At 55.1% G+C, this 23,754-nt stretch overlaps 10 protein-coding genes across 11 annotated transcripts; 5 read left to right on the forward strand and 5 right to left on the reverse strand.

The window, feature by feature from the left end:
* Window positions 1-149: 149 nt before the first annotated feature.
* KRP23_3575 (Ras-related protein Rab-5C) lies at window positions 150-1,061 on the forward strand (the record flags this gene model as incomplete). The annotated part of the gene is made up of 4 exons (XM_067888441.1): window positions 150-276; window positions 405-482; window positions 576-652; window positions 750-1,061. 4 exons carry the CDS (start codon window positions 150-152, stop codon window positions 1,059-1,061), a joined length of 594 nt encoding a protein of 197 aa, XP_067747685.1.
* Window positions 1,062-1,692: 631 nt separating this feature from the next.
* KRP23_3576 (ORM1-like protein 2) lies at window positions 1,693-2,247 on the reverse strand (the record flags this gene model as incomplete). The annotated part of the gene is made up of 2 exons (XM_067888442.1): window positions 1,693-2,004; window positions 2,086-2,247. The coding sequence occupies 2 exons, from the start codon at window positions 2,245-2,247 to the stop codon at window positions 1,693-1,695; spliced, it is 474 nt and encodes a 157-aa protein (XP_067747686.1).
* A 1,550-nt stretch (window positions 2,248-3,797) lies between these two features.
* KRP23_3577 (Trafficking protein particle complex subunit 8) lies at window positions 3,798-8,066 on the forward strand (the record flags this gene model as incomplete). Its single annotated transcript, XM_067888445.1, has 1 exon — window positions 3,798-8,066. The coding sequence occupies one exon, from the start codon at window positions 3,798-3,800 to the stop codon at window positions 8,064-8,066; it is 4,269 nt and encodes a 1,422-aa protein (XP_067747687.1).
* Window positions 8,067-8,262: 196 nt separating this feature from the next.
* KRP23_3578 (SCL-interrupting locus protein-like protein) lies at window positions 8,263-11,207 on the reverse strand (the record flags this gene model as incomplete). The annotated part of the gene is made up of 3 exons (XM_067888446.1): window positions 8,263-8,315; window positions 9,270-10,732; window positions 10,804-11,207. 3 exons carry the CDS (start codon window positions 11,205-11,207, stop codon window positions 8,263-8,265), a joined length of 1,920 nt encoding a protein of 639 aa, XP_067747688.1.
* A 257-nt stretch (window positions 11,208-11,464) lies between these two features.
* KRP23_3579 (Coatomer subunit alpha-1) lies at window positions 11,465-15,199 on the reverse strand (the record flags this gene model as incomplete). 2 transcript variants are annotated; one of them, XM_067888448.1, is made up of 1 exon in its annotated part: window positions 11,465-15,199. In XM_067888448.1, one exon carries the CDS (start codon window positions 15,197-15,199, stop codon window positions 11,465-11,467), a length of 3,735 nt encoding a protein of 1,244 aa, XP_067747690.1. The 2 variants fall into 2 exon arrangements, with proteins under 2 accessions (XP_067747690.1, XP_067747689.1); XM_067888447.1 differs by having other exon boundaries at window positions 11,465-14,665.
* A 138-nt stretch (window positions 15,200-15,337) lies between these two features.
* KRP23_3580 (Transcriptional activator HAP2) lies at window positions 15,338-16,228 on the forward strand (the record flags this gene model as incomplete). The annotated part of the gene is made up of 5 exons (XM_067888449.1): window positions 15,338-15,340; window positions 15,423-15,453; window positions 15,530-15,690; window positions 15,767-15,838; window positions 15,929-16,228. The coding sequence occupies 5 exons, from the start codon at window positions 15,338-15,340 to the stop codon at window positions 16,226-16,228; spliced, it is 567 nt and encodes a 188-aa protein (XP_067747691.1).
* An 80-nt stretch (window positions 16,229-16,308) lies between these two features.
* KRP23_3581 (Malonyl-CoA decarboxylase, mitochondrial) lies at window positions 16,309-18,537 on the reverse strand (the record flags this gene model as incomplete). Its single annotated transcript, XM_067888450.1, has 4 exons — window positions 16,309-16,567; window positions 16,646-16,757; window positions 16,829-18,272; window positions 18,337-18,537. 4 exons carry the CDS (start codon window positions 18,535-18,537, stop codon window positions 16,309-16,311), a joined length of 2,016 nt encoding a protein of 671 aa, XP_067747692.1.
* A 118-nt stretch (window positions 18,538-18,655) lies between these two features.
* Window positions 18,656-20,287, forward strand: KRP23_3582 (U4/U6 small nuclear ribonucleoprotein Prp4; the record flags this gene model as incomplete). The annotated part of the gene is made up of 1 exon (XM_067888451.1): window positions 18,656-20,287. One exon carries the CDS (start codon window positions 18,656-18,658, stop codon window positions 20,285-20,287), a length of 1,632 nt encoding a protein of 543 aa, XP_067747693.1.
* Window positions 20,288-20,437: 150 nt separating this feature from the next.
* On the forward strand, window positions 20,438-22,470 carry KRP23_3583 (uncharacterized protein; the record flags this gene model as incomplete). Its single annotated transcript, XM_067888452.1, has 5 exons — window positions 20,438-20,905; window positions 20,975-21,139; window positions 21,232-22,007; window positions 22,074-22,153; window positions 22,205-22,470. The coding sequence occupies 5 exons, from the start codon at window positions 20,438-20,440 to the stop codon at window positions 22,468-22,470; spliced, it is 1,755 nt and encodes a 584-aa protein (XP_067747694.1).
* A 122-nt stretch (window positions 22,471-22,592) lies between these two features.
* On the reverse strand, window positions 22,593-23,706 carry KRP23_3584 (Ubiquinone biosynthesis O-methyltransferase; the record flags this gene model as incomplete). Its single annotated transcript, XM_067888453.1, has 5 exons — window positions 22,593-22,774; window positions 22,862-22,961; window positions 23,048-23,157; window positions 23,227-23,537; window positions 23,606-23,706. The coding sequence occupies 5 exons, from the start codon at window positions 23,704-23,706 to the stop codon at window positions 22,593-22,595; spliced, it is 804 nt and encodes a 267-aa protein (XP_067747695.1).
* Window positions 23,707-23,754: the final 48 nt, after the last annotated feature.

A 23,754-nucleotide genomic window follows, 5' to 3' on the forward strand; every position in this document is an offset into this window, starting at 1 on the left:
AGGCCGCCGCCGACGTCCGTAGGGAATCCAACGCCGACCGAGTCGACGAGCAGAGAGCAGCAGTAGACAACAGGATCCCGAGGGTCCTTCGAGTCAGCGAGCGGACGCAGAGAAAAACAAGAGACTTTTATTAAGGAGAGGCCAGCAATATGTCTCAAGGCAAAACGTGCCATTTCAAGCTGGTGCTGCTGGGCGATACGGCCGTGGGCAAGTCCTGTCTCGTCGTGAGGTTCGTGCGCGACGAGTTCTTCGAGTTCCAGGAGCCTACGATCGGAGGTAGGCGAGGAAGAAGAGAAGGCTGGAGGAAGCCATTGTATCTGCACTCGCTGTGCCGCAAGTAGATGTGGAGTTGTTGGAGTTCTCTAACTATGTTTGCTTGTGCTCCGTCGGTAAATGACTTCTAGCTGCCTTTCTTACACAGACAGTCGGTCTTGAGGACGGATTGACCGTCAAGTTTGAGATTTGGGATACCGCAGGGCAAGGTGCGTCTTGTGTTGATGCAATGCGGATATCTGAAGTTCTGCAAAGGAGGAAACAGTGGGCTAACACTCGTGTTTCCTTCGTTGACTGTGCAGAGAGATACCGCAGTTTGGCGCCCATGTATTACCGTGGTGCCGCGGCAGCTATTGTTGTGTACGACGTGACCAACAAGGTACGGCTCGAAGCTGGTCATCGCCCAGTGGTTTGGAAAATTGTCGGTATGGTGCTAAAGTATTGCTGTTGTTGCTTCGTTGGTATTTGTTTTAAAGGACTCGTTCACTGGCGCCAAGTCTTGGGTGAAGGAGTTGCAGCGCCGCGGCGACCCCAATGTTGTGATCGCTCTGGCTGGCAATAAAGCTGATCTGGAGGCGCGCCGTAAGGTGGAGTTCGAAGAGGCTCACCAGTACGCCGAGGACAACGATATCCTGCACATGGAGACCTCAGCAAAGACGGCTGTGAACGTGAAGGACCTATTCGTGGCCATTGCCAAGCGGCTGCCTAAAAACCCGCCTCAGCCTGAGCGCGAGGCATTCCCTATCACCCCGCCCCAGGCTTCCAAGTCGAAGAGCGGATGCTGTTAGAGCCCTCACAGCTACTATCTACTGACTTATGGATCCTGCAGCTTCAAAGTCAATGCGATCTCCAAATATCGCGACTCCAAAGGCCCCGAAAGTCACCTTCCGGAAGGAAGAGGGCGCGAGAGATGAGAGGGCAATCGGCAGAGAAAGGAAGAAACAGGAAGAAAAAAAGCTACCGCTGCACATCGGGCGGAAGAGCGACGGTAGATGTAATGTGAGCTGTGTGGTTTTGGATAAGTACGGCCGCTTTAAGGATTTTCGTCAGCAAACTGCAGAGTACTTCTTCATCAAGTGCATTCGTGTCTGTGGCCGAGGTCTGTCAAAACTGAAGAATATTTTTTCGTGAGTGTTGCAGTTCGTAGCAAGCAAAGCGATGCGAGCATGAAATGCTCCTTCGATCAGCGTGAGATCATGACAATCTTGTTTATTCGTCGCTGCAAGCAGCGGCGTAGCAAGGTAGCAAATCAAACTTCAAGAAGGCAAGACAGACGCCGGCCCCGTCCAGTCCCCTCCAGCTAATCGTTCACGCAGTATGAGGTCGTCGCTCCTGGCATGGCGCCGACTTGATGCAAAAAGCCGCAGCTTGCGCTGCCCTCCTCACCGTAGCCTGTTCGTGAGATGCTCCCGTGCTCGCTTAGTTCTTCTTGTGATCGTCAATGCCGACCGTGGAGTTGATACCGAAGATTCGCACGCGGTCGAGCTCCGGCAGCTTGGCCAGGATGAGCGTCGCCCAGATGGGGAAATTGATGAGCAGGTGGCGCGTGTCGTAATCCGTGGCGACCGAGGCGGCCAGGAACAGGAACGTGGGGATCATCATGAGAAACTTCTTCGTGTTGGTCCACGGGTGGCCCTGGTCGATCTGCTCGTAGAACGTGAGCTCACGGTAGTCGCCCATTGAGTTGTCATCAGGCGACCCCTTGATCCAGTGCATGATCCCGAACGAGACCTGGCAACGTCGCAATCAAATCAGTACAGTTCCACGAAAAGATACTCAAGGGAGGTCCTTGTCTGGAGGCCCGCAACGTACCACGCCATGGATGACGTTCACCGCCGTGAGGGCGTCGCCGTGTGAGGGGAAGACGATGGGCATCGCCATGTACAGCGAGGCTAGCAGCAAGATGTAGAAGGTCCAGAAGCCGCGGGAGTCCATCCAGTTGACGTTCTTGTTCGTGTCCACGTGGGCGGTCATGGTGGATGCAGTCAGTGGGTCTGTGTGCGTAGTCTGCTGTGCTTAGGGTGCGCTCTACTGCGTCGCTTGCTGTGCTCGTGTCGGGTCCTGCTCGGCGATCTCTTCTTCTCTTCTCTTTCGTTTCTTTTTGTGAGATTGTCACCCAAGACGATTCTGGCCGCTGATTGGCGAATCATGGAACAGGAGTGATGGTCAGGACATGGAGTGCAGGTTTCTATTTTATCAGGCCAGTCGCCACCTTCCCGGAAAGCAGTGCTACCTGCAGCGGCTCAATGGGAGTTCGCCTTGGAGGACATGCTGGAACAAATTTTCGCCGATCAGCACGCACACATGAAAGTAGTGAGGACTAAAGATGCCAAACTGCACCATCTTGTACATACGTTACGTGTAGTGCTGGCCCATTGCCCATTCCTCGTGCACCGGACACAACGGACTTCCGTTGGCCAAATTCCAGCAGCCCCGGATATTGCATTATTTTGAGTAGCGGTAAGGCCTCGTGCAGCAAGGACTCCGTTACAGAACTGCTCTGCGATCCGTTGCTGATAGCCAGCCGTCGTTTGGATGACAGGTCTGCTGCACGGGTCGTCGCTTGTGCTGTCGACGGCAGACTCTCTATCGTGTCCGAGAATGACTAGTGGCTCGGTGGTTCGAGCTGATAGGGCCGCGTCGCAGTACTGCCGGGCTTGCAGCTCTTGTTGTCGAGCAGGGACTTGGGCGCGCATCTTCCGCGCAGCAGCGGAGGCTCTCTCAGGTATTGTGATGTCCCCGTTGTGTATTTGTATGTGCTGTGGTGGTGGGGCATGCCGATGCGTCAGACACAAGCCATTGCTGAGCACCAAGTTACAACACGCTCCAAGGTAGCTACAGCACTGTGGAATCGGCAGTGACCCTTCGCCTCAGGGATAGCGGTGCACTCCTCGATGCGACAGCTGTCGACACTAGTCTCAAAGGATGTCGCCTCATTCCCAGGCACATCTCTCGCACCGCTCACACTTTCACCCAACGTCACATCAATAGCGTTGTTCACGTCGGGCTCCTCCTCGGGAGTGCTTCCGCTGTTCGTCATCCCGCCATGCTTCACGCACATACCATTCATCTGCGCCCAATTCGTGCATGCTTGCACTTGTATCCTCCGCCGTGCTGCCTGCAATACCCGCTGTCCTGGGAACTCTTCGCGCAGTCTTTCTGCGCCCCACCACCGTGCCGCTTACACAGTCCTCGCGTCTGGGCTCCGTGCTGCATCCAGGTACATCGCATCGTCGCCCACCTCCATGCGCCACGCAGAGGTCCCAGCTCTGGACGAGGCGCATGCAGCCTTCCACCTTGCAACGCCCGATGGCGCCATGCTTCTTACACAGTCCGCGCGCTCGATCCATACTCTTGCAGCCCGCCACGCTGTACCTCCGTCGTTGTTTGACATCAGCATCGCCTGGGCTGCGCGGACATTTTTGAATCGCCGCGAATTGTGCCCCAATTATTGGCCAAAATAGAATTGTTTCCACGAATCACAATACGTTGCGTCAATTCCTGGCTTGGCCCCTCCAAGCTACATGGAGTCCATGGAGAGCTGGGTGCAAGACACGTTCGCGCCCGTGGTGCTCACGAGCGCCACGTCGGAGGCCGAGCGCATCGCGCAGAAGAACAACCTGTCCATCGCCGACCTGCTCAACGGCTTCGCGCGCCTGGACGACGCCGACACGCCTCTGCGCTCTGTGACGCACCCGATCCAGCTCGCGCGCTTCAACTTCCGCTTCCTGGCGGCCAGCCAGTTCCGCCCGCTAGGCGTGAACGAGGCCACCGAGCAGCTGAACGCCAGCATCAAGCGCCACCCGCCGCGCCATGACGCCGCGTCCGCCGTGGCATTGGACATCCCGCGGGTCACTAGCGTCGACGACGTGCCCACATACTTACGGGAGATTGGCGCCGATGAGGACAGCAACGACCCCATGCCTTGGTACGAGTCCTTCAAGCACACGCTCATGGATACGTTCCGCTGCGAGGAGTACAGTCTACTGTGCCATCCTGTGGCCATGCTGATCGTCGTGAGCTCCACGGACCCGAACCCTCGCCACAGTTTTGAAGAACTGACAACACCCAGGACCCTCCCGCCGCCGTTCCAGCAAGGGCTGTATGATGCCACGTTGGTGCCCAAATTTTTTGTGGTGGTGCACGATGTTTTGGAGACGGAAGGCACGTCCATCGACCCAGATGCGATTTTACGCAGTATGAACATCACAACGGCGAATGGCGCCGTGTTGAGGATGAATTCACTGCCGGTTGAGGACGCCCCCGTGCCTTCACAATTCGCATCGGCGTGGACGGAGAACCCGTACGTGAAACCCCCGCTGTTCCCGGATCAGCTGGAAACGTTCCCGCAGGTCAGCGACGGAGTGGGGACTCTGCTATCTAGAGATGATGTTGCGCAGATAAAGGCGTTTGTACGTGACTTTGGACTGCGGTTCATGCTGTCGTCGCTTGAGGGGCGCCTTTTCCAGCTGAATGAAGTAGTCTCGGCGATGAAGAAGGGGGTGAAGAACGTATTCAAGTCGTGGCTGCGCAAACCGAAGGACTTCTCGCGTCCGTCGAACAATGCTACGTCGGGAGGTGTTACCTACAAAAGCGACTCGATTGAATCGCAGACTCGCCTGCTGGCTGACACAGCTTTTCTGGTGCGGGACTACGAGTTGGCATTGCAGATGTATCGTTTGGTGCGCGACGATTTCAAGTCGGACAAGTCAATGTTCCACTGTGCTAATGTCAACGAAATGATCGCGATTTGCTTGCTACTGACAAAGGGCTCGCCCATGCAAATGACGAACGCACTGGATTCGGCCACCGCAATCTATGCCAAAACACCCTCTCCTTTGACCCAGCGCTTGGCCATCCGTACTGCAGTTATCGCCGGCGAGATCTACCATACCCTGAGTAAGTCTGGTCTGTTTACGGACTACATGGACAATGCCTCGGCAGCGCTAATTCGCGGCTCGACAATGGAGCAGGGTGTTTGTGCTGCAGTCCTTATGGAGCGTGCAGCCCTCTGTGATCTCCGCGCGCGGCTGCCTAAATTTCGCAAGTACGGCTTCCGAATGGTTATGGCAGGCCACGTATACGATTCCTTGGGTCATGAGCAGCACTCCGCCAGATGCTATTCTCTGGCACGAGCCATCTACGACTGCAGTGGTTGGTTTCTTGTCGAAGACCATATTAACTTCATGCTTGCGCAACAGGCGAACAAACTAGACGACCGCATGGCCTCGATCAACCTCTTTCTCAAGCTTATTGGAACTGGGCGCAACTCGGCAAGTCAGCAAGAAGCCATGCTGTATGATTTTGGGTTGATGGTCAAGGATTTTTTGGCGACTGAACGTGCGGACGCCTCAACGTCCTCCTTTTCTAGAGGTGGGCCGATCTTGGTAAAGGGTGGTGATGGCAGTGCCACGAAGCTTCTTGTGAAGGACTTGTGCATGCCTGAATTAGATGACAAATCGACAGTTGTGTTCGCGTCGACCAATGCATTTGGTATTGACCGATCCATCGACGGTAATCATTCGGGAGCGGAGACATGGCAAGAGCTTAAAGAGGTGATCGACAAGCAAAACCGTTTGCATCGATATGTTACGTCAGCCAACAACGATGAGGCGAGAAGCTGGTTTGCACCTTCTCATCTATACGCGGGTTACCGCAACAAGAGGAACACTGCCATCCAAAACCCCGAAAACTACGTTTTGGGAGAGCAGATCTATGTCGAGTTCGTGATGAAGAATGCACTTTCGTGTGCGGTGGATGTTGAAGATATTCATTTGTTCGGGAAGTTCGAGACGGCTGGTGAGGACACGGCAACGTTTGACGTTCCTGAAAACCGAGAATCTGGTGAACAGCGTATTGTAATTGATAGCGTAAATCTCCAGCTTTTGCCATGCAGTGAGGAGCGCGTCCGCCTTGCCGTGTGTCCGAAAATCCGTGGGAAGCTCAGTTTGACCGGCGTCCGCTGGTCGATATGCAGCGGGGACGTCCAAGGTGAGCATGCGTTCGATATTCCTGGTCCTCTGTTGCAAGATACAAGAGCGCACCGAGAAGCCAGAGCTCGTGCACCAAACATGAGTCTCATTGCCAATGTTGTTGAGTCCATGCCTTGGCTCGGCGTGAAAGTCGAAGGCGTTCCCGCTGAAGCTTTTGTCGGCGAACTCATGAAATTAAATATCTCGTTACTCAACTCTGGCACCGCAGCTTTAGCTGATCTGCAAGTTTGCTGCAATGATCTGCTGCTCTGTGCATCGGGAACAGGTGGCGCAGAAGTGCTGTGCGGGTACATTGGCGCCAATGGTAATGTCGTGGATTTGAGCGATGTGACTCTTGTCCCAGGTGAAACTAGACAAGTGACTATATGGGCACGAGGGTCAGTGTCTGGACGGCGCCATGCAGCTCTCCTATTCGAGTACAAGTCTGCACCGAGCGAAGGGGGAGGTCATACGAAATCGGAACTTTCACGTACGTTGAAAATTAAGCTGGATCTGAATTTGCAGCCGTGTGTGGATGTGTCCTACTCCATTGAGCCTAGCTTTGGTGCTTGCGGAGAGTACATTCTTGGTGTCACCGTTTCAAATCAACGAGGGGGCCACCACGAGATGATTGGACCACTGGACGGTGTGGTTCGACTGGAAGAGCTACTTTGCGTAAGTAAGTCCTGGACAGTTGAAAACTTGGCTCATCCGTCATCGCAACATGTCACGGATGTGCGTGATGCACTGCATCTGGGCTTTTTCGAGGCGAGTACGAGCTACTTCCGCGTGATTCGTCGACCCGATGCCTCTACCACTAGCACGCCTGAATGTTGCAAGTTGTCTCTCATTCCAGGGCAAAATGGTGCAGATTTATCAGCAAGCTTGCCGATCGAGCAATTTTTGTGCCTAGAACATGCTGGAGAGCTTGTTCGGGCTGGCGGTACAGGGGGTGGTGATGGTTCGGGTAATGACGGTAAACGCGGTGGTGGCTTCCGGACAATTCAAAGTGTGAGGCGAGAGAATAAGGCGCTGAAAAGTGTTGCCGGTGAAGATGGCAATGACCAGAAACGTCAACGGGACCCGCAACCAACATCGAGAGACGCGTTGCTATCCCATTTGGACACAGATGGCCACCTTGTGCTAGTGTGGTCGACCGATTTCAACTCATCGTACAGCGAGAAAGTTCCTGGAGTGGCACCTCACCGGGCCATTGGCCAGGCCAATCTAACCTCGGTGAAGATCCGTCAACCTGCCCACGAAAGCTCGTGTCCCCTGACTGTGACGCTCAGCTACAAGGACTCAGTGGAGCTACGGAGCTCCACGTATCCTGGATCCACGTCGGGGCTGAGCATCGCTGAGCTGGACATTATGATGCAAGTGTGCAACGATTCAGCGCCCAGTTCGACGCCACTTGATGTCACAGTCGAGATGCTGCATCCCGAAGAAGCCCAGGCCTCGCTCCCTACTTCTTCGCCGCTGACCAAGTTGCACTCGGTATCATACTCCGGGGCTTCACCGCCACATGGTGCACCACCACGTTTCTTCTGGACGGGGGCAACCAAGAAAACAGTGGCGCAATTCTTGCCTAACACCCGCGTAACGATTAACCTGAAGGCTTGTTTTGTGGCGTCGGGTGTCTACAATTTGAACCGCTTCCGGTTCATTGTGCAAGCCGCAATACCGAACCAGCCGGCTAGTGTGTTCATGCTCCCTTCAGAGTTCCTAGTGTATGTGAAGAATCCGCAGCAAGCCTCAGGATCATTATTGCAGTCGGATGCCAAGCAAGCTATCGATGAGCTGCTTGTGCCGGTGCCGTAATTGGGGGTGCTCTATATCGTCAAATCTGCGCACGGTACGGTACCTAGCTTTCATTTCTGAAACAAATGCTGCGGGAACACAACAGAAAAATTGTTGGAGAGAAGAGCAAGGTTAGCGGTGATGTAAAAGCTTAATTTTAAGTACCTGCTGACGAACATGGCAATGCTTCTACTTGGCAGGTTTAAGTCGCAGAAGCTCACGCCGCCATCAAGCGCATGTACTTCTGCTCGATGAGGCGAACTTCCTCGTCTTCCGAATCGGAAGGTGAACATTCAGGTCCTTCAATCGAAAATTTGATGCGCGGCACGCAGAAACTGTGAAAGTCCAATGGTGGCGTCGTGAAGCAACCACCGTGATGGTCAACAAAGCCCCCAACCTTCCGAAGATATGCGTCAGGTGACAGCAGATGTTCAACCATAGAACAATTGTTTCCAGTAGCAGCAAAATCTTCATCATGATCGACAAATGCTACGTCTGCTTTGGCAGTGTCTCTGGTAGCTTTCTCATTCAATGAAGCCCTCAGTTCACCAAAAGATAGATCACGGGCACTGGTTTCGATCTCGATATCATCACGTACTTGGTCTCCAGCCTCACTAGGTAGCTCTGCTTGGGTGTTCATGTTAGTTTGAACTTCCACATCCTGCTTCTCTGCGCCTGCCGATAGATGAGATTGATTCAATCCTTCATCGCCATTTTGTTTGGTGCCAGCCTGCTTTTCTCCAAGTCGTTTTAGCCGTTCATCAACCAGTGACGAGGAGAGTGACGATAAATCAGCGTCTGAGCCATTGCTAATCGAAGACAAGCCCAGCGAGCTAATCGAGGCATCACTGTCTGATTTTCCTTCGTTGCCTATTTCTTCTTTCTCGTTTTCTTGCCAAGAATGAACAGAGGACTTGTCAGAAAACGGAGCATCACCACTTTGGCGAGGTGCAGATACCATCGACGACTGAGAGCTCCGGTAACCATTTCCGTGTCTGCTTAAGGTGGTAGAAACGTCCGCTACAGCCCCGATGCTTGAACTGCTAGCATCCGAATCGTAGTCATGATCGTTTGGAGAAGGATATGCTTCATTTTGGTTGTGGCTTCTCGCAGTTTTCAGAAGACGGCGAAGCTGGGTGATCTGCCCTTGCATCTCTTGTAGTTGTCGCTGTTGGTTTTCAAGAATCTGTTGGTGTTGAATTGTCAGAAGCTGTTGAGTCTTACAGCAACTTCGATAACTGCCGCTGTTGTTGCCACGCCACTCACGGGGTTCGGCAACGTCTTCCAATTCGTTCGGTGGGGATGTACGTGGAGACTCTCTAGCAGCATGCGTACGAATCACCTCAGATGCATCATCATCACTGGGTGGGGTTGCTGGCTTCTCTTCGACTTCCGGCGCCGTTACTTCAGCACTAGTTGGCACATTGCACGCGTCTTCTTCTGATGCATGGCTGTGTGCGATTGGATATGCAGGGGCACTCTTACGAATGGTATCTGCGGTGATCGTCCAACCGCTTGTTATATTTCCGCTTTGCTCCTGGACTTCGACGTCAGACGGAATATCTTGTGATGTCAGAGAGCGTTCCTGTGCATCGTTGCCAATGAAAGCTTGAGTGCCGCCAGAATCGAGGTCTTGGGTTTCTTCAGAACGCGGAGCCGTAGGGATTTCTGCTTGGCGTCTTGCTGCCTCCCATTCGGTAGTTGGGGAAGCAGACAGCGTAAGCTCAACGTCAGTCGAGAATTTCGGCACTCCTACTAAGCAGGATCGCCGATGAGAGTATAGCTCCATCGGGAGAGGCCTTGCAGGAGGCGACAGGTACGCAGGAAAACTACACTCGAAAAATCGAGGCAAGGAAACAACGCCGCCACTATCATCAGGGTACAGAGCTACCAAAAAGGTGTTCTTCTCAGGCCCCACGCGCTCTTTAATTGCCCGGGACATCAAGTAGCCAAGGCAAGCGAAGTACAGGAACGGATCAGCGAGTTGACGACGTGCTGTTTCCTCATCCCAGGCGTCATCGATCCGTACTCCGTATACCCAAACACCCACAAGTGGTTGCTGCAAAACGAGCGAGTCTACTTTCAGTAGCGGCACCGCCTTACGAGTGCGATCAAGCGTCAGGTATCCAGTTCGCATGTTACTCGACTGAGTGTTGAATTCGCGTCTTGCCAAGCTTGCTGCGAGCGGTGTCATCAGCAACGGCAAATTTCTCACGAGCGAAAACTTCAACAGCACCGGTGAAGCGGCGCATTCAAGTTGGAAGTCCAGTTGTGATGCGTGAGGTGACGACCGAAAAACCAGCAGCTTTGGCTGAAGCTTTGAAGCTACGTTGTCACCATACTCGTCGCGATAGCTGCTCTGCACCGCCGCAATAGTGGCAGCATAGCTCTCCTGTGAAAGTCCCGGATTGCTCCCATCTTGAACAGGATGCACCGGTATGCACCAAGCTCCAGCAGCAAGCGCCTCTTCCCTCTTGAGCTTCACTCCCTCCAGAAACACCTTCTTCGCCCTCGGCGGCGTGACATCTCCATACAAATAGCACAGCGGCGCTCCATTGGCCCGCGCAGCACTCTTCTCCCCATACAATTTGTGAATCTCCTTGAGCGCCTCCGCTGCCATAATAAAGTTAGGCAGCACTTGTCCTAAAGACACGCCAATCGACGCAGCCGACAGTCGACGTCGATCCCTGCAATGAAACAACAAAAAGTTAGTCTGAAACACCTTTGCTAGCCTAAAAATCTCCTCTCAACTGCTCACCACAGCACAGAGCGTGTCACTGGGAACTGAATGGCGTCCACATGGAGCCTCGGGGCCTGAACGCTCTCCCGTGGTCCATCACTACGTCTTCTGCGCTCTCCAGGGCCTGCACTCATGTGCAGCAGCGACCTTCTCATCTGTGTCACACCCCGTCGACTGCAGGCGCTCATAGAGAGCTGGTTGCGCCCCAATGGCCGCGAGAAATCGTCATCCGTCGAGTCCGAGAAGAAGGCGGAGGACTGGAAGCGGCGGCGGGCGGGCATGAACAGGCCCTCGCTGCTGTTGTTGCTGGTGCTCGTGACTGTAGGGAGACGCGCGCGTGGCTTTCCGTGCCGCGCAGGTGTCGATATGGTCTGGTCGCTGTCCTGCAGCTCGTCGTCGAACTGCGCGAAATGCTGGCGCATGGTGAGCGAGATTTGAATTATGACCAACGGCCGCAAGGACAAAGATTTGCGCGCTAAGTTTTGCTAAGTTTTGAATTTGAATTTGGGACGCTGTGATTGGAAGAAAACCTTAATGGAAATTTGAGATTGGACGAAAATGGAACGCGGCTGAATAATAAAATAGCCACGCATTGATTTAGGTGTTACTGTTGCCTTTGGTCTTGACGTCCTGGCTGTCTTGCAAACACGCTGAAGACTGGCATCTACGTGCTGGTAACTTACTGCGCGGCGGTGACGACCAGGCCGATGGTCTCTTCGCCGACCTTCGAGATGCCGCACACGTCACACAGCGTGCCCTTGCTCTCCGGGTGGTACGCGGCAGCGCAGTACGGGCAGCGCACATCCTGCTCACCCAGGTAAATGGGCGTGAAGTTGCGCGCATCCAGCACGAAGGGCTTCGAATCCTGGTAGTCCACTGCGTACTCGTTGCGGGCCTCCTTTTCGGCCTTCTGCAGCACTTTGCGCGCGGTCAGACGCAGCTTCTCGTGGCGCGGGTGCTGCGACACCTCCGGGATCTCCAACAACCGCCGGCAGAACGAAGCCGCCGTGATGAAGTTGCCAGCCTTGAACGCGTTCGTCATGGCGATCTTGAGCGTCAGTACCAAGTGGGGCAGCTGCAGTTCGCAGTGCGTGAAGTACGCGCTCAGCTCGATGTTGCGCTTCGGGTCGCTCTCCAGAGGCACAGCAGCCACTTCCGTACGGATGCGGCAGGCCAGCAAGTACTCGCGACAGACCGTAAGCAGACCCTTGACCTTTTCGGCCTCTTCCTTGGAATCCACAGCCAAGAAAGGAATCGCGTGCAGGATCGACTGGCAGTGCGTCTTCACATCGTCGAACTTGGCGCCAGTGAACGAACGGTAAGCGTGCTTGAGCTCCTCAACAAGTGCCGAGAAAGCCACCGCCACGGCAGGCTGGTTAGCATCGTTACGCTGCAGCCAAGCGCGCAGCGGGGGGCAGTTGCCTTGCGTGGGCAGCGAAGCCGCACCACCCGAGAACACCTGAAGGAACACAGGCTTCAGAGGCTCGAAGTTAATAACACCGATCTGGCGGTGCAGCAGCTGCATTGCTGTCTGGAACGAGCCAGCGGCAACATGGTCGGCAGCAAGAGACGAGCTGCGGACCCACTGTACAGCAAGGCTCGTGCCAGCAGTAGGAGCCGCCACGAAGCCGGAGTCCGTGCTGAGACCGGCAAAGTCGTTCTCCAAAGCAGCCGAGTCCATGCCCAGCGCTCCGTCATCAATCGTCAACGAGTCGTCCAGGTCCAGATCGCCATCCATGTCCCAGGCATCTCCAGCAGCATCCAGTGCAAGATCCATCGACGATTTGCGGGCAGGGCGCTCCTCCACCGAGCGGCGACCCGTGTCTTGCTGCTGCGGTTGCAGGCTACGCTCGGCCTCGCGCTTCTCAGCAGCAATAGCATGATCCTGGATCGTCGGTTCGTTAATCTCCACGAGCGCCCAGTTCTCGTTCTCCAAGCGGCTCACGCACGGAGGCGGAGACAGCAGCGTCGGGTTCGACAGCATCTCGCGAGCCAGGAAAGCATCCACGTCGAAGGTCGGGTTCGTCTCCTCCAGCACAGCACGCAGGCGTTCCACATGCTCACCAAGACCGTGCGTGGCTGCAGTAAGCAGTGCCAGACCAAATTGGCCAGCAGCCTCCAGAGTCATCACACGGACCTCGACATCGCCCAGATAGAGCGCGTTGTGGAAGCGGGCCATGATATCATTACGCACTTCGGAGATCTTGAGCATCTTTTTAAGCTTATCGCGGTTACCTGTGACAAGATACAGAAAGCTCAAACGCTCAAAGTTCTTGGTACGTTGGTAAGCCATCTCCACGACCTGGATGTTACCCTGACGCAGCGCCTCCACACCCAGCTGGTACCAGCACTTACTGTCGTCCAGCTCGTAGGCAGAGTTCAGAGCCACTTCCAGGTTACCGCATGAAATGGCCAGCTTGAAGCGAGTCTTCTCGTCATTGACAAAGTGCAGAGCAACCTCGGGATAACCCTTCTTCGTCAAATACGAGATGATAGCCTGTCCACACAGCCTAGAGTGGCGCACCATACGCATAACCTCCGTGTAGTTTTTCTTGTTCAGTGCGATCTTGAACTCGCACTCAGTAAGGTCCACAGCCATAGTACGCATTTTAGCCTCACGGTCGAGACAGTAGAGCTTAGAGCCCTCCAAATGAGTCAGGTACACCGGAACATCCAGAGTGCGGATAATACCGGCATCACCGTTCGTGAGCGAGTACTTGATGTGGTTGAGCGTTGTGTAGACAAAGATCTCAGCAGGGGCGTTCGCCCAGATACCGCTCTTGATACGCACCGATTCAGTGATGGTGGACAGGTGGTTCAGCTGTTTGTCAGCCAGCACGATAGAGTGCTTGCTGATGAGCGCTACGTACTCATAGTTAGGGCTCCAAACCACGTACTTCACACGCGGCGCCTGTACGTCGGCCAGCACGCGACGGCTCTGCGTCTCGTAGAGCACCATCTTGTCGTCGATGTGGAGCAGCACGCGGCCCACCACACCGCCAAAGAACAGACCGTCCGCCGTACCATTGGGCGGCGTGATCTTCTTGGTCACCTCGTTTTGGAAGTTCTTGATCACAATGTGGCGCGACTTGTCCAGCACAGCGAAGCGGTTGCGAGCCACGAACACGGCAAAGAGGCCAGGTCCGCGGCTAGACTCCGAAGTATCGCCACTCGATCCCTGGGTGAACGTCACCAGCTCGTAGGAGCCACCCTCGGCATCGCTGGTCATCAGCACACTGTTGGTACCTGAGTTTTGGTCGTACGGGTTGTAGTTCAGGTGACGAGGGAAGTTGCCTATGCCCGTACCGGCAGTGCCCGTGCGGCGCACAGCGGCCACCGGCACGTCGCTGCCGTCAACGAACGAGTACATACGCACATAGCGCTCCTTGGCGTAGTACGCGCGGCCCTCGTGGATATCCATGGCCGGACGCTCACGCTCCAGCTTAAACACAATCATGCCGGAGTCATGGCCCGCAGCCAGCAAGTTCTGCGTGGGGTGTGCTGCGAGCATCCAGAAGCGGTCATTCTCGCGACGGAAAGTCTGCAGGCCCATGCGTTTGGAGATATCCCACACGCGGATGGAGCGGTCCTCACTGTTGGAAATGATGAGCTCGTGACGCGGGTGGAACAGCACACAGGAAATGTTGTTGGTGTGTCCGCGCATGGTGTCCACCTCCCAGGCCTTGGTCTCGTTCATGCGCCACAGCTTCACCTGGCGGTCGTCGGCTCCGGACACAATCAGCGGCAGCGTTGGGTGGAAGCTGGCCCAGTTGACACCGCGGTCGTGGCCTTCCAGCACGTACTTGACGATGGCGTCGCTGGCCCCAAAGATGTCGTGGTTGTTGGATCGGGACGTAGGAGGGCCCACCATGTCGTCCATGGCGGTGGGTGCGCCGCGCACCGTCTTCTTCCGGAGACCCGTGGTGTCCCAGACCCTCACAGTCTGGTCCAGCGAGGCGGACACAATGAGGTCGTCCTTGGGGTGGAACTGCGCGCACATGACGTAGTGGTTGTGGCCCGTGAGGATGGACACGCATGAACGCGACTGCCAGTTCCAGATGCGGATGGTCTGGTCGTCACTGCAGCTCAAGATCCACGGGTACTCGTGGTGGAACTGCACCGTGCGGATGTAGTCCAGGTGGCCCAGCAGCGTGAACAGGCAGCGGCGCAGCTTGTAGTCCCACACCTTGAGCTTGTAGTCGTCGCCGCCCGATACGAACAGCGGTTGCGTGCGGTGGAAATCCACGCCGCGCACGGGGCCGTCGTGTTCGTCGAAGCGATCGAGCAGCGTGCCCATGCGGTAGTCCCACAGCTGGATCACGCCGTTGTGCAGGGATGTGAGGATCCAGGGCCGGCTCACGTGGAAAGCCAGCCCCTTGACGCGGTTGCTCTTGGACTCGAACTTGGTCAGCATCGTCCCAAGCCTACGGATCGGATGCCGGGAAGTTGGCGTCGAAAGAGGATCCGGCTGAATATGAGGGGGACGATCTATACGTGGCGGCTCGTGGACGCAAGCGGATTGGCTAACTTGATATTATTTATAGCCAATACGATGGTATTGTTTTATAACCAATGGGAGGCCCGTATGTGGCACACACAGGCGCTTCTCAGCGCAGCCGTCCAATCAATGCTGGCAGAATCCTTCCGGCGCGCTCATTCGCCCCCGAGGTCGAAAGCTTCAAGTTGCCGGCGACGTGTGTGAGATGCATCGCTCACCTGACTATGGACGTGTGTTGTGCCGCAGTCCAGCAAGCAATGGAGGCAGTCGAGATGCCGATGCAGATCCAGGAGCTGTCCGATGCCCAGCATGAGACCGAGCAGCAGCAGAATGCGGCCTTGACCGATGCCCAGGCTGCGCAAATCGCGTTGTACCAGTCCCAACAGCTGCAATTCCTCCAGCAAATGGTGAGTCGTCCACTGGTATCCTAGAGGTTGATAAGTGGTGACTGACGTTCGCTGTGTGGCTCGCCCTGAACGACAGCAACAACAGCAGCCGAACAACGAGCAGCTCCGCCAATTGTACAGCAGCCAGATGATGACCCCGCACTTCCTGGTAAGGGGTCGATCGGCTTGGGGTGGTGCCCTGTTGGTGGGTGACGGGTTGTAGCTGAACTCGCCCTTATTTCGTGCTCTGGGGACGCAGGGAGCGGCTACGTCCGCGGTGCCGGATGTTGTGGAGGAGGAACCCGTCTACGTGAACGCCAAGCAGTACCATCGCATCATGGTGCGACGACAACAGCGCGCCAAGCTTGAGGCCAAACTAGGAAGCAATCGCCAGCGGAAGGCGTACCTGCACCAGTCGCGGCATAAACACGCCATGCGACGCCCGCGCGGACCTGGCGGTCGCTTCCTGACGCGCGGCGAGATCGCGATGCTCAATGACGGCACACTGCGTCTGGAGGATTTGCCGGCCAAGGCCGAAAAGCAGAGCAAGTGCCGGTGATGATCGCGCAGCTTTGGCGCACAGTCTTTTATACACCGTCTGTGTAGTATACTTCATTTTCTTCACGCTTTCGTACTCCGCTAGAGCTTACTCCCGTGGAATGACATGTACAGTTGCTGCTGCCACACTCGCGGATCACTACCGACGTAATCGCGCAGCTCGCTCGATTCGCGCTGAATAACCTTCACATCATTGTACGGCAGCAATAGCAAATGCGTCGCCGTCTCCGCACGAACAGTGAAGGCGACCGGTTCCTCGTTAAGTGACTCGCGCTCACCGAACGTGTGACCCTCGCATAGCGTGTACGGGTGTGCAGAGTGCACCCGTACTCTCCCGGATCTGTATGTACATACAATACAATTAGTATGGCTTTTCAAAGTTTGGACATCATACAGATGAACAGATATTCCAACGTACGCGATGAAGTAGATGGCCGTGGGCAGAGATCCACGCGCACTAATCACGTCGCCAGCTCGAAAAACCTTGGCGAACAACGGCGTGTTACGCTTGTCCTTCAAGCGCTCGATTTCTGATACATGGGAACAAACCCCGGCATTAAGCTAACATAACGCCAGCGTGTATAAACTAGCTTTCTCTTACCATCGAGAATGACGCTTTCGGCTGGCCAAACAAGCCGAGCTACCGCAGGAGATACCGCCGCCAAAGATTTCCGTTTATACGAAATTGACGTCACATCAATGGACGTCATGCAATAGCGATAATTGATCATCATGCCCAGAGCTGTCATCAACGACGATGGTGTGGTGTCCGCCATAAAGTTGATCTGCTCAACTTGCGCTCCGTTTTGAAGGTGGAAGTTGGCCACGGGGTCCAAAATTTTATCCTGCTTTCGCTCAAAGAGTATGTACCGGGCACATGCAGCAGTCATTACATCCCGAATGTTCTCCACCAACTCGATATCCAGGTGCCACTCAGGATCGCTAATCTTTTTCAGAAGCCATTTGTGCAGCACCAACTGGTTTACACCATACTTCATGGTGAGGCGCTGAGCTTGCTCCGTTGTAAAAAAACTTCGTTGTAGCGGCTCAAAACGCTGGCGTTTGTGGTCCTTCAGCTGTTTCCTTTTCAGCACATTATTTGCATCTGATGGAGCTTGTGACTGTTGATCGCCATTAGCGAGCGCTGCCTTAAACCATCGTGCAAACCCTGGCACAGGTGATAATGTAGCTGCAGTGGTGCACTGTGGGAACATACTGCTCATGCGTTGAATCGTGAGGAACAACAAGTGACTCGCGATATTTAGACCCCGAAGTCCAGTGTTGGACGTCGATACGGAGTAGAAGATGATATGGGACGGATTCTTCACCAACGGCGTTTCCTCCTCCAGGACAGGAGAAACATTGCTGCAAAGGTGGTCAGTCACAACCACCTGCACAAATACAAGTGGTGCATGAGGCATGTGGATGTGGAATAGCCCAAAGCAGTAGCGTTGCTGGCCAACAAGGCGACGCTGCAGGTCAGCCCAACCTCGGATCTGGTGCACACGCTCATTTTTCAGCACGAACGCAGCCAAATCTTCAGAAGACAGATCGATACGACGGAAGCGCATGCTACCTTGTGTCGCAAACAGGTCACGCATGATCAAATCCAATAGCTCCAGTGCCTCCACGCTCGACTTGGGCAATTTCTCTCGATGTCTCGCAATCAAGATACCCAAATCAACTCTCAAGTTGAGCAGAAACAGCGGCCCGGGCTGAATCGTGCCGACAATCAGGAAAAACTGTTCGGCAAGCGGCACGAGCCCGCGTTTGACGCTTTTAGAGATGTTGGGGTCGTTCTTCCGACTGAAGCCCAGCGCCGCCGCCGCCACGTTCAGCACCAGGCCAGATCGCTTGATAGACGGGAGCGTTTTCATCATCAGAGCCAGGTCTCGCACCCCCAGATCCACCGCCAGAGCCAGCACCAGCTCGAGTTTCTGAACCTCCGTGAACTGCTTGTAGTCCTCGCACAGCTGCAGCGCGAATTCTCGGCGGCGCTTGAGGCCGATCACGAAGCCGTCGCTCACGTCTGCGTCCAGGAACTCCTACCCAACCATAAAATCCATCAGAAACCTGCTCTCAAACGCTATCAAAGCGCCCCCAGCACACCTGGATTTGCTTGGTGAACTCAGTGCGGTTGAAGTGCACAGTCTCGACTGCCGTGTAGCCGCCGTCGGGGCTGTTGCGTCGCGCGCGCTCGGCATCTCGAGCCTTCATATGCTTGCGCACCCACTCGTCGTCTCCACAGAAGGCTGGCTGCGCTGCAAGCGACGCTACTGCCGCAACCGGCACCTGCACACCGTATACCATGCGATCTTTAAAGTTAACGAATCTGCAATTGAAACTCTCTGTGGTACTATGATACACTTCTCCTAAGATTATTACGGTATTAGTTATCCACTCCAGTCGATATAAAAGGATTTTCACTATGGGCGAGCGGAAGGGCATCTACTTCGGAGCCATCGACGCCAGCGCCGGTGACTTGGAGCCCATCAGCGCGCGCAATGGCGAACGTATGGCCAGCAACCTGGAGGCGGCCATCCGCGCGGGTAACGTGAACGTGTCGGACAACGTGGAGACGGAGGTGCTGCAGCTGTCGGAGAGCAGTCGCGCCGCCCAGGAGAAGCACGCGCAGCTGCTGCGCCGCATCGAGGCGGAGAAGCGGGCGCGCAACATTTCAGTGCCCACGAGCGTGGAGGAGGTAGTCCGTCGGCTGCGACAGCTTGGGGAGCCCATCACGCTGTTCGGCGAGCGGCCGGCGGACCGACGCGAGCGACTGCGCGAGATCCTGTCGCGGTTAGAGCTGGAGGCTGAGGAGACGGGATTCGTGCATCAGGTGCTCGCAGATGTCCAGAAGCAGGGGCCTGGTGCTGGCGGAACTGAGACGGGAGCTGCTTCTGAAGAGGTTGTACATGTTGCTGGCAGAGCAGTCAGACCGCAGATGGATCAGTTGTTCTACGTGCCCCTAAAGAACGAGAAGCTCAAGAAGGCGCGTACTGCCATTTTCGCACACGCTTCGACTGTTGTGGGAGCACGGCTCAAGCGAGAGAGGCAGGAGAAGCAGATGAGTGTTGAAGAGCGGGCGCGGACGGTGGACCACCACGCTGCTGAGCTCTACGCTACGGCGCTCAAAATGGCGAATATTGGCAGTCAGAATGGTGACGTGCGGCCACTCGCCGGTGTTCGGTACTCGGCCGATGGCGCGCATGTCGCTACGGGCTCGTGGAGTAGTCTCGTGAAGGTCTGGGATGCAACGAGTGCTGCGGAGGTTAAGGTCTTTCGCGGGCATGAAGACCGTATCACGGGAGTGGCGTGGCACCCGAGCAATATTTTCTCCGAGATGACGGATGGTGCTGACTCCGTGTGCTTGTGCAGTGGTTCTGCTGACGGCACCGCACGACTCTGGAGTGCGGCTCGCAACGAGCCTTTGGCTGTGTTGCAGGGGCATAAGGCACGATTGGGTAAGGTAGCGTTCCACCCTCTGGGCAACTATGTTGGCACCACGAGCTTCGATCACACATGGCGACTCTGGGACGTCGCAACGGCGCAGGAGTTACTGCTACAGGAAGGCCATTACAAGGAGGTGTACGCTATCGCGTTCCAGAGAGATGGCGCGCTCGCGGCTACAGGCGACCTTAATGGAAATGGACGCGTCTGGGACGTACGTTCGGGCAAGGCCGTGCTTCCATTGCAGGGCCACTCTAAGCAAATTTTGTCAATGGACTTTGCTGCCAATGGCGTGCAGCTGGCCTCTGGCAGTGATGACCGCAGCGTCCGCATCTGGGATTTGCGACAACAAAAGTGTTCATACATGCTCCCGGCGCACAGCAACCTGGTGAGCGACGTGCGCTTCTCGCCCGGGTCCGGTGAGCTGCTATTGAGTGCTTCGTACGATTCCTCCATCAAGCTCTGGCGAACTCGTGACTGGAAGTTGATGACCACGCTGCGCGGACACGACGGCAAGGTCATGTCAGCCGACTTCGCCCCGGACGAGAAGCACATTGTGTCCTGCGGCTTCGATCGCACCTTCAAGCTTTGGGCCCACGAGAATGAGTTCTAACTCGCCAGACAAGTCAAATACTCACGCAACTATCGATAGCGTGCTGGTGCGAAGCAATAGACGTGCACACCTCCTGCCATATGCTACACTTGATCTTTGTATGGTGTCACTTCAAGCTGATTAGAAAACCATCAAAAGATCTCTTTGGTCATGGAATGCAGACTCCTACCGCTTGTACTCGCTCTAGCGTTAACCCTTGTCCATGTGATCGCTAGTGATACCGCAGCGACTTCCTCCAAGTGTTCACTGGAAGCACAGCAGTTTGCGGTCGTGGTGGCAACGACTGCACCGCTCGGGTTGCGACTGAGTGAAAGGCTGGAAGTGCTAGAGTTCGTAGCGGACTCTGAAGGTCGCGGTCGAGCTGTGGAGGCCTCCGGTCTGGCGGAGATTGGCGATCGACTCGTTGCAGTCAATGAGGTGTCACTCGAGGGTCTCACGCTGCAGAAGGCGGTTGGAGAGCTGCAGATGGCGGAATTGCCACGCACGCTGCGCTTCCAGACTCACGACGGCCGCTGCATCCAACGACCAGCTGCGGCGATAAAGGAAAGCGTTGTTGAAGCAGAAACTGCGTCGGCAGTCATTTATGACCCGACCAATGAAGAGAACTTCGACTATGTGGTGCGCGATGGCTGTGAACCGATTAGCGACTGCATCGGAGAATTAGGGGAACTCTAACTGTTTTTGCAGGTGTCAAGTATCGGTGAAAAGTCTGAAGAGATCAAGCTTTATGCTGTATTGTCTTCAGATGGTGCACCGCCGAGTTGTGCCTTCCGAGAGCTGGCTCTGGCTCGTCCTTTCGATGCGTGCGCTCCGCTTTCGATCAATGTCACTGACAAGTATGTTCTCGTCCCGGTACGCAGCTTGCTTTTTGACTTCATGTCATTAAGACTATGTGTCGAATGGTAAGAAGAGAGCTCATGACCACTTGAATGTGTGTTCGGCAGACTGTATTTGGGTGCCCGATGCACCAGAAGGCAGCGATCGCGGATGAAGCTGGCGCCAAAGGTGTGGTCTTCGTCCAACGAGTGGGTGAGAAACCCCTCCGTGTGCGCATACCTCCAGCATCTTCCTTGCCACACCCCATTACCATCCCGCTAGTGATGGTGTCTACAGACTCGGGAGCCCGTCTTCTTGAGCAAATGGCTTCTGTGCGTCCGAGAGAATCGCAGCAGCTCCGATTTGTATTCAGTGCAGCATGTGCAGCTGACCGCTTTGCGGTTCACCCGGAGGATATTGACCCGCTCCGTCAGTCTGCGGCATTTCTTATTGACGCAGCTAGTGCAGGATTTCTTTCCGTGTCTGTGGCAACCTCAGCGGAAACAGAGCTGATAGCGGACACCTACGAGTTTCTCAAGCCTGCAGACTATGGGTCATCGAGCACTAGGGGAGCGAACCTCCCCATCGGAAGACACGACCTCATCTTCTCGGACTCCAGAGTTCTAAACCCGTGCGAAACAGACCCGATGCGAATGTCACCTCTTGTGCATTCTAGGAATATGATGGATGCCTTCATTGCTGTCAGACTGAGAGATCCGAAGAGTGCGAACGGGTGCTCTTTACTGCGGCAATTAGCTTTCTTCGAGGCCAGACGTCCAGCAGGAATCATCATGGGTGACCAGCGTTTCCCACACGCAGCAAGCTCTCTTGCCGCTGCTGTTGCCGTTCAGCAAATTTCGGTGCCGGTTGTCTTCATCTCCATCAACGCCTTTCGGACCATTCGGTGAGTTTGATTTTCACTTATACCAGCCCAAACATACATTGGTTTCTGACAATGACGTGCGCGCAGTCGAAAGCTGAAAGAGCTGGAGCTAAATGCCGATGATGAGGACAGCAACACACATATTCACGTCGAGTTTAGCGGTGAAAGTACGTCATGATAACTCTGTTGCTCAATAACTTATATTGACAATACTGTAGACGCGCTGGAGCACCAGTGGAAGGAGCTAGGGAGCTTGGCTGTGGAATCAAACTGGCCCACGACCGAAGCGGCTCGAGACCGGCTATTTCATCGCATGCTGAAGGACCAAGCCACGCTGGATGATCACGACCTACAGCTCTCTCTTGTCAAGAATGAGCGCTACGAAGCTTTAGTTGCGTCGTATTGGAATGCCCAGCGTTACTACAGTGCACGTGCCGACGATGGATCGATAAACGAAGAAGGAGAGCAAGAAGACGACCGATAGATCACCAAACTACGTACTTCGAAGTGATAAGGAGCAGCATAAGACTTGATTTTTTTTAGTGATAACAAGCCATTGACCATCGGGACACATGTTGCTGTTGATGCTGGTTTCACTGGTGCAAATTATTGCTGAGGCTTGGTTGCGCACATAACGTAGTTGATATCAGTGCATGTCGGGTGAATGCGCCAGCTGCGGAAAATGGGATCGCCCACAATTCCGGACAAGTCCTTAACAGTGAGTCCCTCCTCCCTCAGCACGGCTTCAATCTCACTAGGCCTGACAAACTTGTTCCAGTCATGCGTTCCTGAACGTCAATTGAACAAGATGTGAGCAAACCGATCTGCCAGTTTTCATTACACACGACCAACTCATAATTGTAGCGGTGACACACCTGGCGGAACAATTTGCATCACGTATTCTGCAGCTCCAATGGCAAGTGCAGCGGACAACGGCGTACGGTTGATAGACGACAAGAAGAGCAGGCCACCCGGCTTGAAAATTAATGGACAACGAGATAAAGACCAAATCATCAGACAAGAAGCATACCAGGATTGCAAGCGACCTCTTCCTACAGCACCTTGACCAGTGGCGTGAGCGAGTGCAAGAACGCAGTCACGTCGGACACATGCTCGATGACCTCCAACGAGCACACGACGTCAAACTGCTCTCCCTGAGCCACGAGATCATCTGCGAATTCACCATACAAAGACCTTCAGCAACTCATACCAACAACACCAGAAGACAGCGCAGCCTCACCAGACGTGCAGCAGCGATAGTCGATGCTGCTGGTATAGCGACTCAGCGCTGCGTGCTGCTTGGCCGCCGCAATGTTGTCCTCGCCTGGGTCTGCAGACACCATGGTACCGCCAATGCGGCTCAGCGCCTCGGACAGAATGCCGCCGCCGCAGCCCACGTCCGCCACGCGCAGGCCTCGCAGCGGCGTGGGGTCGTCGTCGCTCGAGCTGCCGAAGTGCTCGATCGCGTGGCTGCGGATATACTTGACGCGCACGGGGTTGATCTGGTGCAGAGGCCCCACGCCCGTCGTGCTCCTGGGCTTCCACCAGTCTCTGCAGCCACAAAACAAGAGGAAACTCAGAGCGAGTGACAGAAGCCACACACTGCAGCGCAGACGTACGAGGACGCGGCGTTAAACTTGCGCACTTCCTCCTCCACCACGGTAGACAGCGCGCGGGCGCTGCGCAGCGGTAATGAAGCGCGCGTCACCTTGGCCAGCATCTTGCTCAATGCTCCCTTATTTAGGTATCGTTTCGATATACTTCAGAA

This window comes from Phytophthora ramorum (genome assembly GCF_020800215.1).
Source record: "Phytophthora ramorum isolate Pr-102 chromosome Unknown Phyram_PR-102_s0003, whole genome shotgun sequence".
In the NCBI taxonomy this organism is placed as follows: Eukaryota; Oomycota; class Peronosporomycetes; order Peronosporales; family Peronosporaceae; genus Phytophthora; species Phytophthora ramorum.